We start from the raw sequence: 16,556 nt of genomic DNA on the forward strand, positions 1-16,556 counted from the left end.
CAGTGTAGATATTGCCGCTAACCTTAGGCAAGCTAAGAAAGACCTGAGTTCAGCTGTGGACGTCCCTCGATAATGATGTTCACGATGATGAAGCTATCCCTATAATAAAAAACGTAAAAAGTAGTTAGGTATTTGTGACAAATAGAAAGAAATCTGAACAATAGCTATTTTGATGCATAAAAATCGGCAATAACAAGAAAACAATAGGTACGGTCTTACCATACCCATATGGAATCTAGGTATGCATTAATTAGCAGCATTTAAATATCATCTTTCAATTTAGGTAGACGTTTGTCGCATGCGGAACAGAACTAATTTTCTACAGATAATAAACTGAAAATTTTGCAGCGCGATAAGAAAATTGAGCTAAAGCAGTAGTGAAAACAATATCAAAACAACCTGAGTGATTTCATTCGTAAAAAGTGATATTTAATCTTAAATATATAATATTGATATTAAAGTGCCCTAGGAATTTATTGCCGTGCCTAATGAATCACTACCTATATCGAACCGCTCTAATGAGAACTCCGGCCAGTATTGGAATACTAATATTAAATAGTCTATGTGTTTGTGTGAGACCGTATGATTTTTCAATATCGAATCCATTAAAGCCTGATGTCTCAATCTACCCGCAAATATGTTTTATGGATATCAAACCGTTCTACTGTCCAAAAGTCTCGCCTAGGCTTGATCCAGCTAACATGCCATATGCCATTCAAGCAGGTAGACAACGTCAAAGATATAACTCATATAGAACAAATGCACGCCCATACATAGATCCAAGTTTCGTGTTTCTGAAAGGAACACTGGATAATGATCTCAGACGGCGACCACCTATTTACTATAGCCCACAGACATATTTACAGTCTTCTGTTAAACACGCACCCAATCCTGATATTCACAGAAGCTTTTTATATAATTCACTTCCACTGGAACACGGAAAAAATAATTATGAAGTAACAACCGTGGAGACTGAGATTAAACCTTCGTCAGATTATTCAATATTGACTTCACGGAGTGATGTAGTAGCCGTGAGTGAATCAACAACAGCTGTACCATTTGTAAAAGTTCCAGAGAGAAGTTCCGATACACCAGCCAATGTTTCATTATTTGATAAATTTACCCAGTCATTAGACCGATTTGAACGTAAGTTTTATCAGGTGAGGTTGCATATTTAGTTTGTAAAAATCGATCATTAAAGATTATTTTTCCCATTATTCAGATCCATAATATTTTAGTAGCAACGATTTATATAAGTAGTAAAACATTATTAATTGTCATAAAACCTGTCCAAGCAGGTAGCTGTTGGCAATGGGTTATGGGGATCGGTCGCATAAACTCTGGTAGACTCTTATTTCAAATATGGAAATGAGAATGCAGGGCCAGGAAACCAACTATTAACATCAAAGCTCGCGATCCTTAAGAGCGCTTTCTCTTGTAGAATAATCACATTTTACTGAGATATTTATATTGATGGTCTATGTAAAAAATCTAATTATGCAATGAACTGGATATACCTACTATATTATCATAATGTGGGCAGCGGGTATTTTCCATTGCACGAAATACAACCTGTTCATGATATGGTCGGCCAGATCTATTTTACGGGCAGGACACGATTTGTACATATGATTTTTAACACACATATTTTCTTTTACATATGAAATTTAATTTGATTTTTTTTATTTATTTAGTTGAAAAAATGTATGTTTTAGATCACATTTATTAAGCTTTTATCCATAAGCCCGCCCGGCCACCTGGTAAATGGGATCAGTTTCGCTCAGTCCGGCCTGTTTCTATACTTGGCGCTCACTGCGTTGTCCACGGAAGTTGATTCGGTTTCTTCGGCCGAAATTGACAGATACTTGCATCTGCAATTATCTGACTCAGTAAGTCTACGTTCTTTAAATAGGTACCCTTTTCATATTACAAGTTTTTGAATAAGATTATTAACAACTATTAATTAATTAGTATCGAGCCTACTCTTTGACGAAACCATTTATAAATCAACTTGTGTCAGTTTAACTTAGGACAATATAATTTGCGTTCAAAATTAGTAACGTTAATTCTAATCGATAAATTTTCTTCTGTTTCCCCGTTACTGGGGAAGAACGCAGTAAAAATACCTAGTTTTACTTGCTGAACGGATTTTGCTCAAATTTTTGCAAATTGTTAGTCTTAACATTGTTTTAAAGCTATCCTTGTGGAGCCTGAGTGATAACCTTACCGTAGACGTTTATATGACAGGGCAAGATAAAGCTTCTAAATCAGATTGTTTCCTGGCTCCCAACATCAAGTGTCAATCTGAAGTTCCGCTGGGCTACACGTCTGGTACTGGAAGCAGGGTTACCAGTAACTCAAAAATTTCGGCAAGGATCTGCTCCTGCTCTTAAGTTACAAGTGGAATGGTTAAACGGGACAGAAACATTGGGCAATTTAACAAAAACGCTCAACAGCAGGGTAGGTAGAACCCGTTACTGGGGAAGAACGCAGTAAAAATTACGCGTAAATCAAATACTTAATTAGCGTTTTTCTATCAAGAGACACCTATCGTTAGATACGGTGTATAGTTTCGTAGTTTCAGCTTTAATACAAACGATAGAAAAGTGTTATTTTAGACATTTGAGTTATTTGATTTGCGCAGTATTTTTAGCAAGTGACTATAATAAGGGCAATAAATGTAAAATGAGAAAACAAAGTTGGGCATATGTGAGTAAGAATCATTTAATTAATTTCATGTGCGTTCTTTCTCTCGGATAATAGAAATTCTAAGATTGCTTGGTTGTTTCTAGGCTAAAAAGTATTATCTCAGCTACAAGTCATGCTTGCCAATTTTTATCGTTTCAGTGGTATATGCGTGAAACGGTTGACCTTTTATCGGGCTAAAAGTATCATTGGCCTTCCCCAGGATACAAGTTATCTTTTTGCCAAATATTATGTAAATCTGTTCAGTGGTTTAGGCGTGAAAAGGTACACAGAGTAACAGATTAACTTTTGAATTTATATATTTGCATGGATGCAAAGAAAACTTAATTAGGTTACTGAATATTTATGTTTAAGGAAACTGTGTGTCTTAGTTTCCTTTCGAGGAGATCGAGTTAGTTTTTGGGAGTTATGTTCGAGCAATTTAAATATCCCTTGCTTTAAATGGTGAAGGGAAACGTCGCGAAGGAACCTGCATGCCTGAGAGTTCTCCATAATGTTCACAAAAGTCTACTAATCCGCACTTGACCAGCGTATTGGTATGGTATACTATGGCCTAAACCCTTCTCATTCTGAGAGGAGCCCGTGCCCGTAATGAAAATTAGTTTTGTCTTACGTAAAAAGTTAATAAATAATTTAAAATCCAAGCTAAAAATATCTAAAGGGGAACAGTCCTACTCAAAAAACTTACTAAATACAATCTGTCAACTGATTGATGAGATTTTGGATATTAATTTTGTGTGTTATTAAAACAATCACTGTTACTTAATTATTTAAAAAAACGTCAGTCTTAATTTAAAGTTTATTGTAATAATCTTATGTCAATATTAAGGTGAAAACAGATTCTGGTGGTGCAATGCGCAATACTTTCGAAGAAGACGATTTTTCCGAGGGTGCATGTTCCATTCTGCTGAACACTTTGTACTTTCGTGCGCGGTGGCGGTCTCCGCCCACCGTGCTCAATGGCTCACGACCTTTTCATGACTCTGAGCTCACCCAACCTCAACGGTCTGTAAGAATGATCAGAATAAATGACGTCATGCGGTATGCCGATATCGAGGAATGGAATGCTGAGGTAGGTCTAATTCATTATCAACAATATTTCTTGAAACTTATTTATATTTGTATCTACAGATTTTGCTTAGGTTCAAAAGCTCAATTATGTATTAAGTACAATGAAATGTGCCTTATTAGGATTAAGTTCTAAGCTAACCTAGCGATTATATGTTTATTCATTTATTTATCACTCGGGATACAAGTACAAATTAATATTATATAAACGAATAGAAGTATGACAAAAGTGAGGTTATTTAGCACAGTAGCGAATTTTATCCAGTCGGAGGCGGAACGAGTGCTTTTCTCCTCAGTTCTCGGATCTTCGGACACTATTTTGCCTTCAGCACCATCGCTTGGATCGAACTCTGTAAAAACCATATATTTTCCTGGCCCAATGCTAACTAAGCGATTAAGTGTCATAATCCAAGCTGGAGCAGGCACCACTTGCTTTCGTAAGGACATCAGCACCATAGTCACGAAAATTGCAGTTAGAGTGATTATCATTGAATCTCTTACAAGTAATAGTATAATCGGTGTATCTGTGCTCAGTTTAGGTACTACATATCCTATTTCACTAGTCATCGTAAAATGACCGAACAAACTGAAGCACAGGAGTATTAATCTCGTATTATCCTTAACGTCAAGTAATAGAGACGCCAGCGTTACTAGCACCAAAATAACTGATGGGGCAACAACGATAGCTGCGAGGCCGGCCGCTTCTCTGCGTAACATAAACGTATATTTAAGCATGGGATACGTGCTGTTGAGGTTGTATTTTCCTGGTAATCGCTCGTTGACGACGTTCAAAAGTTTCCAACCGGCACCATTTTGAAAATCATCGAGCACTACCGGTTTTAAATTGTAAAATGTAAAATTAATCTGTTCTCCAGTGTGCATCCATGAACCGAAATAGAGTGTACAATTTTGCACATCATACGGCCATCTTTTAAGCGTTGTTCTACAAATGCCTGTGTGAGCAAGGTGCGGAACGCAAGTGACCTTTCCCGTGTTAGTTACTAAACAGGTGGTGTAAAATGAATCGCTGTTATATGATGTGGCATCTGCATTGAACAGGGCCATGCCTGGTGTCCATATTTCATGGCTCTCGATTTGGATCTCGTTAATATCACCGTAGTCACTGGGCGTCCAAGTTAAAAACGCGTCATTCCAATTCAGTGCCACCCAACTGTGCACGGTGACCATTTCTTCTGAAGAATCGAAACTTAAATACTTCAACGCGAAACGCACTTTGACGGTGACAGCGCTTTTGTGGTCTCTCACCGGTCGCATGTCACTGTTATATTCTTTTAGTACATCGGTGTGCAATTTCATTTCGTCGTGTTCTACTTGCTTGGTATCAGAACTGTCATCACTCCAAACAGGGTTTGCAAGAAAGTAAAGCACTAGAGCAAGTAGAGGACCGTAACGCACCATCGTTACGATGTTTAGAGAGGTACTGAGGGCGTCCTCACTGTAGGCAATGGGTTTGGACCAAATGCAGATACACAAAATTTGATACAGTACAACGCCCACCAATGATAACTTGATAATTGATGTAAACCATTTTCATATCGGCATTGTTATTTGATACTTTCATTACGTGATTGAATATTGCTGTTATGCTGCGTTTACTAGTAACCTATCTTTATTATATTTAACCTATACCAGAGATTCTAAAACTTTCTTTAACACATACCATTTTCAAGATAATACCTACTACTAAGGTTTTTGGTTTGTTATATTAAGCATAACCCAGAACTCGGTCAAAGTACGGAAAGTGTCGCGCATGAGTTTCAACCATAACTAAAAATTAACGCACATTTATGCAAATAAACTGATATCGCCCGAACATGGTAGAATCTGCTTTTCTTAAAGTCTGAGAACTACCATCTTTTATCAAAACACAGCCCGTCAACACCATAAATAACGGGAAGGTTGTAAGGCTTTAATCAATATGAATAAATAAATAAAAATAAATATACTACGACAATACACACATCGCCATCTAGCCCCAAAGTAAGCGTAGCTTGTGTTATGGGTACTAAGTTAGCTGATGAATATTTTTTTTTTATGAATATAATACACATAAATACTTATAATATACAGATAAACACCCAGACACTGAAAAACATTCATGTTCATCACACAAACATTTTCCAGTTGTGGGAATCGAACCCACGACCTTGGACTCAGAAAGCAGGGTCGCTGCCCACTGCGCCACTCGGCCACACAATGAATAGGAACATTTATTAAGCAGCACAGAAAAAGAATATAACGAAATAATCACTAGGGTAACCACAATTACAGGGAAGCGGTGAGCTTCCCTGTAATTGTGACGCTGTGATAGGAGAGTACCTGTCCGTGTCTTGGCTGCCATACTTATTTTAAGAGAGTGCATACATTTTCTGCGAGATTTCCCCCTGAAATCTCGCCCCCCGGGTACGCCCATGACGGCGCGACATGTTGCAGGACGAGTTCCTTGGTTAGTGTTGCCCTGCTGACATAAGGTGGGCCATCTGCTTGGTTCTTCAACTATAGCTATAAAAACAAAACACTACACATCGAGCGATTATCGCTAACTTATCGATTTTAGAGGAGAAGGTTTATTAAAAAAATAGATACATGTACTGATGGTTATTATATCATAAAACAATTACATATATATATTTTTATTTATTTATTTATACTCTTTATTTGTACACCACTCAAGCAAAGAAACAAGACAAAAAAAGAACAAACACATGAAGAATGAAGCATATATAAAGACAACAACGTAAACATTTTGTATGTCGGTTGCACTAAGTCGGTATTGATTCGTTTTTTAGTTTTAGTCTGGTGGGGGGCTTCGGCCGTGGCTAGTTACCACCCTACCGACAAAGACGTACCGCTATCCGATTTAGCGTTCCGGTACGTTGTCGCGTAGATACCGATTAGGGGTATGGGTTAAATATAACTGCCATACTCCCTAACAGGTTAGCCCGCTACTATCCTAGATTGCATCATCACTTACGGTTAGATTGCAGTCAAGGGCTAACTTGTAGTCAAAATAAAAAAAATATATATTAGTTTTAGAAAAAAGAAAATATCACTTGTAGTGAGATAAAAAATATATAAATTAGTTAGAAAAAAGAAAATAATGTGTCCGTTAGTATTCCAGTTAAAATATTAAAGTTGGTATATAATCGCTTCTATTTCAAGGCATTGGAGATTAAATATGCAACACCTGGTCTAACACTCATGCTGCTGATCCCCAAAGGGCACACACTCCGTAACTTGGCAAAAAATGTGACTACGTCAAGCCTATGGGAACTTGATAAGAAATTACTTTCAATGCGGGTAGCCGCGATCCTGCCGATTTACACGCTGCGCATGACACTGCTGTTACCTGGGAAACTTGAAACGGTATTTATTTATTTTATTGAGGTGTACTTACCCACAGAATTAAGAAAATACCAAAACCACTCCACTTTAGAATGGTTTCTCGAACAAACGGTGAGTCACTTCATACCATTTCGACGGCCGATTGGCGCAGAGGGCAGCTACCGAGAGTTCGATTCCCACAACTAGAAAATGTTTGTTTGATGAGCATGAATGTTTTTCAGTGTCTGGGTGTCTATCGAAATATAATAAGTATTTATGTAATTTTTCAAAAAGATATTCATTAGCCATCTTAGTAGTATCCATAATTCAAGATGGACAGTATCAAGGATGTGCTCCTTACATGCCATGAAACGAGTTGGTATGTTTATAGGCGTGGGTTTTCCATTTGTCATCAAGGGCCGTGCTTCATTTTCAAACGCACAGAATTTAAATTCTGAAAGAAGCATAATATTTGCCGATTTTGCATTTATTATAAAAGACCGTTTCGTAAATTATGACTCTCAAATTTTCTTGCTGAGGAATGATCCTGGGACTTCACTAGGGAAGTGAATGCAATAATAACGCTGTTATTCAGTCAGAAGTGTATTGAGAGATGTTATTAAAAAAAAATACATGCTACACAGCACAACATCTACCAACCACTATATTAAGCGGAGAAAGTGGTTAGGGCTTCGGTCTTCCTTTCAGGGGGAACCATGTTTGATACGGTACGCACCTCTTATTGTCCGGAGCGTTGATGTGCGTTTTTGATTTAATAATAATAATAATCTCTTTATTTCAGGCAAAGCCCATATTAATACATTTAAAACAACAATTAGTATTAGTTAATAAAAAAATATCGAATTAAAAATTAAAATTACAGTATAAATTGATTCAAATGGAATGTTATAAATTATTCATTACAATGAATAATGATAGTAAAATGAAATGAAAAAAATAATTAAAATTTAATACTTTTTGCTCCGTGTGTGTGTATGTAAACCCACCTAGTGCCTCCAGAACGGGTTATTTAGCTTTCCAGCTAGTGTTTGCAAAATGGTTTTGCTGCTGCCGCGAATCCTGCTCATCAAAGATGCAGCTCTCTTCCTTATTACACAATAAAAGTCATCAACGTCTGCAAACATCTGTGATGCGCTGCATCAGCGCGGCAACCCCAACAGTATCCTGAGGCCATTACTATATTGCACACGTAGGTCATTGTAAGCCCTCTGCGTATACGCCACCCACAGGCTGCAAGTGTAGAACGTTTGGCAGTAAGCTTTAAAAAGCGTAATCTTTACATCTGCATTACATCGTGCAAACCTACGAGCCAGCATTGCATTTGACGGCCAATGACCTACGTTCCCTTTCGATGTCTTTAACATCAGACATATCTTCTGTCACGATGTACCCCAAATATTTCAATTCAGTCACCCTATTAAGCTGAACGCCGCTAAGTGTTAGAGGAGGAATGTCATCCACAGCTTGTCCTTTGCACTTAAACACAAGTAAGAAATTAAAAATATAACTTGCTTAAAACAGTGAAGGAAAACATCGTGAAAAACTTGCATGCCTGAGAGTTCTCCAGTTCTCAGAGTCGTGTGAGGTCTACCAATCCGCAATTGGCCAGAGTGGACAACGGCCTAAACCCTTCTCATTCGCAGAAAATAAGCGTGCCCTGAAGTGGTCCGGTAATACATTGATAATGGATACTATATATTTCACAGATGGGTATTTCACGCTTAGTTGAAACAAATAACGCCAAGACCAGTGGATGTGGAGAGCTGAGGTTGTCGCACGCGGTCCAGCGGATCATGTTTTGGGCGGAGGCTGGTCGGAACGCCTACAAAGATGACGGTAATCTTTTGCCTAATATACACTTAGACTAGTACGTATCTTCTTAGACATACCTTTCTATTACCAAATGAAATGAAGTGGCGATCTTTGAATTTAAAATAACTGCTACGTATCTACTTTAAAAAATAATTATGCTCCAGATGGATGATAAGTTTATCGATATCTAAACGTTTCAAAATTTTGTCTGGGTAGTAGCAGGCGTTACTTTGCGTAAATCCATAATATATTATGAAAATTAAGCTTAATTTGCTATACTCCACGAACAGCAGGAGAATCTGTTGACATAACATTTATTCATTGTAATGTCAACATCTCCTGAGGATGCTCCGGTTTCGGAGCTAAACGTGCGTAGAGGGTACATTGCCGAGGATCTGTTTGGTGTGGAGTATACGGATTGAAGAAATTATAAATTACACCATTCAAATTCTCCTGCTGTTCGCGGAGTACTTATAGCAAATGAAGCTTAATATTCATAAATTTTGTCTGGGCTTATTATCTCCGCTGTATTTATCGTTTGGCGGGATTATAATAAGTGTTCTATCATACTTTTTATGTCCGAAATCCATGCCTTGTTTGCTTTTTTTTATTCTGAAAGGGGCAGAATTAAGCATGGAAGCTCGTAAGGGAAATTACTAATAAAATACTCTTTCTTCTTTAACTTAAGAGCTAAGCTAGGTTTAGCTTTTTCTAGCCATGCCCCCCCCCCTCTCTCAATCTCACCTAGTGTTAAGTGATGATGCAGTCTAAAATTGTAAACCAATTGGAGAGTTATGCCGGTTAAATTTAACCCATACCTTTAATCAGTTTCTACGCGACATCATACCAGAACGCTAAATCGGTTAGCGACAAGTCTTTTTCTTAAAGGTGGTAGTCACGGCCATCCTTAATTAAGTTCTATGAAATAGAAAACAGATGTGAGTATTATATAAAAAAAAAAAAAAAACTAGTCACGGCCGAAGCCTCGCACCAGATCAGACAACAGAAAATTTTGAAATAATTCAACCTTATTCGGCATATTTGTCGTTTATTAGTATCTAGTTATTACAATTATTTTGTTTTGGTGTAATTGATACTTATTATAATTTTAGGAATAGAATGGGATGAGACTCCGGAAAAAGAAATTATTGTGGACCGCCCGTACCTTTTCTTCGTTCGATGGAAAAACGTTACATTAATGAATGGAAATTTTGCATTATAGACATTGTAATTTAAGTATCTTACTCCATTTTATTGAACTTTTTTATTTTTCTTCCATCTTTAAAACAAACTTTACACTAAAAAATTATGAAAATTGTTTATTTAATAAGACAAGTTCTAAAAAATAGACTTTACCAACTACATTCCTACCTTGATATCTTATCTTATAATTACAAATAAAAGCACCTTTTGTAAAAAAGTCACATTGTTTTATTAAGCATTAAGATTTAAACAATCATTCTACTACATACTTAATTTTAGCAATATAATTTACATATTTACTTGATTTGGCCTCGAATTTCTTTTGTCAACCGTGAGAAGCCAATCTTACTAAGTGGTACCAATATAGTCAGTGTAGTTTACAAACTTCCCTCATTAATAATAATAAGAATAACAATTTATTATATTATATATATTATTATTTTTTAGTTAGTAAAAAGACATTGCTTCCCCGTTCCTTCGTCTTTTCTAAGGTTAAAAGTTGTCTGGAAGAGATCGCTTTAGTGTTAAGACCGCCTTTGCGAGCTCTATTTTTCTATTCTATGTTTCTTCTGTATATGTGTTTACTTTGTATATAATGTGTGTGTGCTTTGCTTTCAAATAAACAACCAAGACATTAGTAGGAAAACCTTCTCCTATACAAGTTATATAAAAAATTGCAGGGCAAGCAGTGCTTTTGTGCAAATTTAAAATGCACACACGTGGCCATTGAGTATACTTACTCGTACAGGGTTTTTTAACCTCTAGACATCCTTTTAGTAAATTATTGATGCAAGCGCTGTTGAGCGTAACTATCGACTGGTTCGCAAAACACTTTGCTGCGAGTGAGTGGTGTGACGCCGAAACGTTGCAAGATAGCGTCAAACTATCTTCCGCCACAGGCCAGTAGGGGGTGCGAGCGAAGATTGCCGCTGCGCCCCCGTCATCAACAGCAACTCGCTGCCACATTGACCAATCATTGACCACGGATTTGCATTTCATTACTTTTATTTACTGTAATAATTGACAGCCAAAAAATATTGAAGGTTTATAGGCGTCGGTTTTGTCACATAAAACATAATTGCATGTGGGAAACCATCGTCTATAAATAGAGCAACAGTACGCAGTGCATGCACGAAACACGTCCTATAAACTGCCGCCCTGTGTCCATCAACCACAGGCGTAGGTGTCAACCTAATTCTCATGGGCCTATTACACTACACCGGAAACCACGCCCTTCAGACCGTATCACAGCAATGTTGCTTTGCGGCAGAAATAAGCATGGCGGTAGTATCCTCCTGACGAGCTCAGTCACAAAAAGCTCTACTGCTACCCACACCCTCCCGCAACTGAGTACCCAAACGCGCGATCTTTACATTTTTCGTTATCTCCTACCTAAGTATCGAAATAAAATCCTTACCTTAATACTGAAATAAAATGTAGCCTATATTACTCGCTAAGAATGTAGCATTCCATACGATAAGGATTTTACAAATCTGTTAAAATGTTTTAAGTTTATGCATTGCATAGGTACGAAGATACGTTTTAGACCCTTGATTCCGGCTTGCAAATAAAACACACTCGTAAAAATAAAATACTTATAACATAGTCGAAGTATCTAAATACTTGGACCAAAGTATCTAAATAATTGAACCTTGCCCACGAGATTTGCGCCATGTGGAATGTTGAGTCGACCGTTATTGTTCCGATCGTCGTTTCAGTCAATGGTCTTCTCGCGAAAAGCTTCGAGCTTCATAAGAAGCTTTCGCTTGGTTGTTGGATCAAGGGTCAGATACATAAGGCAGTAGTCCTTAAAACGGCGCGTATTGTGAGGAGGTTCCTCACTCTGGAGTCCTGACCGCCGGTTTCTTGGGCATTCAAAAGCCCCACAAACGGAGGGTGGATGTTTTTTTTATAAATTTTTAATAATGTTTTTTATTTTTTTTAATCATTGTTAATAATTAAAAAAAAAAATTGAAAAGAATAAATGATTGAAGAAATATAACATGAGTGAATAATATTACCTACGTCTGAGACACAAATGATGATGAGCTATCCTATTATCCATATCAGAGGCAATTATGAAGCTTTTATGGCAACTTTTCAGTCGAATTCGGGTCACAAAACCCATATTCCGTAGGTCAAGCGTATTATGTAACGCTGAGTCGTAGTATAAAATCGGGTCACCTTAATCTTTTGCCAAGTTTCTAACATTTGGGGATGATAGTTTGCGCAACAGGAACAAATAATAAATTTGTTTCCATTAATTTGTTTGTTTATTTGTAGAAAAACTAATTTGAAATTTATTTTCTTTTTCGCATTTTCTTTGCTTACGAATTTTCCTAATAGGTAATATGAAGCAATCGGCAAGTGTCACAATCGCATCCTCAGACTTTTAGTAGTCCACTGCACCTACATTGCATTCTTTCGCAGGATTGCGGGATAAAGCTTAGAACCTCAAGCCCTCTCTCGGGCAGTGCGGGTTGGAGGGCTGAAGGTCAAAGTCAAGGAACCCTTGTAGATTCAGCGTGTTAGTTCGTCAAGCACAAAAATTTGCGACGTTTATTATGAACTTCTAGCTTGCTTTCTATTCCATTTACACATACTATCTCTCCGAGATTTCTTAGATAAATAACCTGATAGTCATTTTCTACGATATCATAATATGAATATTAAAAATGTTCTCAGAAAACGTGTAGTAGGTAAGTATAATTATTTTTGTGTATGTATTACCCTAATTATTATTACACGACCCTCTACAAGTTGGCCCTTTACTGCAATCTTATCTGCAGGGCTAAAAAGGCCACACACAGGCCACGATATAATTAACGTGTCCACCTGCTAAAGCACCGGATTAAGGAATAGGAGACATTTTCCCCCATTTCATATTACATATATATTATTTGGAGTTCAGTCCAGTGCTCTGAGAGTCGATAAAGCTGCGGGAGAAGATACATTTTTATCCTTTCCCCGGCGATATACTTGTCTCCTGCCCATCCTAGCCGTGCTTGTTTTAAATGATGCAAGGATAGTCTACGATAGCAGCGGTCTAGCCTGTTATATTATAAAACTTGTGCCCACAATAAGTAGGGCAGGAAAATACACAGCCACACAATAATGTTTCTCATGTTTGTATACGAAATAGTGCCAGGAAATAATTGGGTAGGAGACAAATGGCTGGTTCACTCTTTACACTAGTAGATTAAAAAAAACTAATAGCAATAGTTACTGTTGCCCTGATTGCGAGTAAAGCACCTCCATTTTATTTAAAAGTTCTGTCCTTTATCGGATAGAGATTAAGGACAATTAATCAGATACCTTTAATAAAACCAACCTAGTGTTAGTCGGACTCGCGCACGAAGGGTTTTGTACCTTGATCTACAAAAACGGCAAAAAATCATGTTGTTATATGGGAGCCCCCACTAAATAACTATTTTATTGTTTTTAGTAGATATTTGTTGTTGTGGCCACAGAACAAGCAACAGAATTTGCTATATTGAATATGGATTCCTTCAATTCACACTTCAACAAAACACTTTAGTCGGTGATGATACTTAATAGATATACCTACCTGCTCTCCTGATGACACTAATGGCCAATCGATATCCTCTAACATTTATCTCATTAGGGACGGTCCTTAACATTCATTATTCATTGAAAACAATGGAGTCTTTGTGATCTATGTGTTTTCAGACTTATGACTTATAAAACGAGACAAAGTGATATGTGGCAGATAAACATCTCGATCGTTTTAACATTCACAATGGCAGACCTAAATCAAAATACGCGACATAAAGCTATGAATGAAAGAGGTATAAAGGGGTGTAGTAGGCAATGTTGAAGTGTTATTTGCAACATGTACCCTGTACCTGTAAGGCAAAAAAATTTCAAAGGTGCATCCGATGACTCAGTACCATAACAAACATCAATTAATGAATCTAAAATTGAAACAATGTGTCCAATTAAAAACGAGTTTTCGTTTAATAGATTACATTAGAGGCCAAGTCACAAGTACCTTGTGTTTAATAATGTTGTTGACCTTAGTCATCACGTCGTTGGGAGTGAAACGACGAAAAACACAAACACAAGATTTAAGGAATACACGACTGTACGGCAGCTGGCAGCTACAATGTATTGAAAATGTAGTTAAAGAGTATTTTGTGACAGAGCCCATCTGGCGAAGTTCTACCGCCAAGCTGCAATGCTGTGTTCCGGCATATGAGGCTTAAAATCTAAACCTAGAGTTGACGGGACAGGGCGGCATGCTGCTGGACGTGTTCCTAACATGCATTGCGAACTGTTGCTCAGTGGCGTGTACTTCATACATGCGTAAAAGCACTGCTTTCCCTAAATTTGGAATATAGCTCGTCTAGGAGGAGGATTATTGCCATTTAATGCAATTTCCCTGATGTATGCATACCCTGGTAAACTCAGTGCACGCCACTGCTGTTGCTGTGTTTATAAGTGATAGTTTCGAGGGCTTGCTTGATCCGTCAATTATTACAATACAAAACTTTTAAATTCTAGTCTGGTGTGAGGCTTCGGTAGTGGCTAAAAACAGACAAAGACATGCCGTGTAAAAACCGTAGAGGTTTAGTATAACTGTCATACCCCTAGCATGCTAGCCCGCTGCCATTGAGATGCAGTGAACGGCTAAGTTGTAGTAGAACAAAAAAAAATCAGATGAGGTTAGGATAAACTAAAAGCTAAAGACTACTTTAACGGCGTAGGTACTATGAAAACGGCGTATTTTCAGCGGCTACGTTCACATTTAGCTATAATGCATCGCGTACTACGCATGATACCAGACTCGGTGTTTCGCCACTGAACCGCATGGAATCGAGGTGCACTGCATCTAAAAAAAATCTACCTACATAACAGTTTAGTGCGGTTGAGATAATACGATTTCACGTTAGAAATAATCTTCGGTCACGCATTACGTCCGGTGCGTTTCAAATTACATTACTACGAAGTGAAGGTGAAGATGGCGGACCCGTTATACTGCTAAAAACCGCGCTAGTATCGTGTAGTGAAGGAAAACATCGTGAGGAAACCTACAACCTGAGAGTTCTTCATAATGTTCTCAAAGGTGTGGGAAGTCCACCAATCCGCACTGGGCCAGCGTGGTGGACTACAGCTTTTGGGAGGAGACCCGTGCCCTGTAGTGGGCCGGTAATGGGTTGATATGATGTATATTAATATATAAATAAATAATAAATGATCTGAAAAATTATGATCCTTGCCAGGTGACAAAGACGAAAAGCTCGAGTATAAATTTTGATGTAAACAAACAACAACGTCGGTAAATCAGTTATTATTTGTGTATTGGCGCTGAAACGTAATAAAACACACACCACCTCCACACTTTGAGTGCTTTATACAAGGTGTAACGGAATTACGAAATACTGTTGAATATATAAGTAAGTATATTTCATAAGGAGTCACCCTGTAAAAGTATTAAATCAAAAGAAGCATATCTATATTTCCATACAAGCGAATTGAAAACATTCCAAATGTTTACTTATGACAACCCTATTGAAGATAAAAGACCGACACGTGCTTAGTACCTTCACTGTGCGACGCGTACCGCGTTGATTTTACATTTTCGTTTGATGTTAAGGCTGTATGTGATTATTAACAGCAAAATTTATTGATGGTTTACTCAAAAACTATTAGCGTTTCTGTTGCACAGATAAGTCACAGAGACAATAATAATGTACCTATTATTATTATTCTCTGAAGTATTATTTCGGTTTTCATTTACACGTTGTATGAATAATAATTAAGCAGTTAGTTTTTGTATGGTAGTTATTGGTAACATTTGAAAGGTGCTGTCCGTTGAAATATGGCAAGAAACTAAGTATTCCGACGGTAATAATAAAGCACTGAAACAACAAAAAACCACAAACACACACACACATCCACACATACACACACCTACCCACACACACACACTCACGCACATTTTATAGTGAAGAACCTCCTCTTAAGATGTTGGTCGAAGCTATAGTAAAAGCACTGAAAATTTAAAATTGTTGTAGTCGAACCTATATAAAATCCTTTTCATTTCATATCGACTTATCAACAATAAAAACAAATGCAGACTCTACTGAAATTAAAGCTGGCATTTCAATGTGAGCTTTAAACATCATTCGACAAAGACAAAGACGATAAAGACACGTCATACACTTAAAAACAACCGTTTTAAATGTATTTCGCGTGGGCGAAGAGTGTCCACTCGTAGTATGCTACTGGCACTGCAGTTTGAATGTTACCTCCTTCATAAAACATGACTATATAACTCGCACTGCCGTTTCTTGCTTTAATCTATTTTTCGGTCGAGAGTTGAGTCGGTATTGAGTTGGTCGATATGGTGTGCGAAGGCGATGAAAGTAGACCAAGGT

General features: G+C 37.5%; 2 protein-coding genes across 3 annotated transcripts; one reads left to right on the top strand and one right to left on the bottom strand.

Annotated features, from left to right (window-relative positions):
* Positions 1-294: 294 nt before the first annotated feature.
* Positions 295-10,212, top strand: LOC120623300 (serpin B7-like). 2 transcript variants are annotated; one of them, XM_039889252.1, is made up of 7 exons: positions 295-1,160; positions 1,716-1,889; positions 2,248-2,460; positions 3,536-3,778; positions 6,958-7,161; positions 8,847-8,976; positions 10,065-10,212. In XM_039889252.1, the coding sequence occupies exons 1-7, from the start codon at positions 489-491 to the stop codon at positions 10,172-10,174; spliced, it is 1,746 nt and encodes a 581-aa protein (XP_039745186.1). In that variant the 5' UTR covers positions 295-488; the 3' UTR covers positions 10,175-10,212. The 2 variants fall into 2 exon arrangements, with proteins under 2 accessions (XP_039745186.1, XP_039745187.1); XM_039889253.1 differs by lacking the exon at positions 6,958-7,161.
* Positions 3,492-5,224, bottom strand: LOC120623301 (acetylcholine receptor subunit beta-type acr-2-like). The gene has a single exon (XM_039889254.1). It carries the CDS (start codon positions 5,191-5,193, stop codon positions 3,940-3,942), a length of 1,254 nt encoding a protein of 417 aa, XP_039745188.1. The 5' UTR covers positions 5,194-5,224; the 3' UTR covers positions 3,492-3,939.
* Positions 10,213-16,556: the final 6,344 nt, after the last annotated feature.

The sequence above is a fragment of the Pararge aegeria genome, chromosome 4 (assembly GCF_905163445.1).
Source record: "Pararge aegeria chromosome 4, ilParAegt1.1, whole genome shotgun sequence".
Lineage (NCBI taxonomy): Eukaryota > Metazoa > Arthropoda > Insecta > Lepidoptera > Nymphalidae > Pararge > Pararge aegeria.

What these genes read in the sequence shown, in the direction of transcription:
- LOC120623300 (XM_039889252.1), top strand. Translation starts at nt 489, where the DNA reads ATGAATCACTACCTATATCGAACCGCTCTAATGAGAACTCCGGCCAGT. An exon ending in TACCTGGGAAACTTGAAACG is followed by an intron (nt 7,162 to 8,846) that starts GTATTTATTTAT and finishes TATATTTCACAG; the next exon opens with ATGGGTATTTCACGCTTAGT. An exon ending in GAACGCCTACAAAGATGACG is followed by an intron (nt 8,977 to 10,064) that starts GTAATCTTTTGC and finishes TTATAATTTTAG; the next exon opens with GAATAGAATGGGATGAGACT.
- LOC120623301 (XM_039889254.1), bottom strand. Translation starts at nt 5,193, where the DNA reads ATGGTGCGTTACGGTCCTCTACTTGCTCTAGTGCTTTACTTTCTTGCA.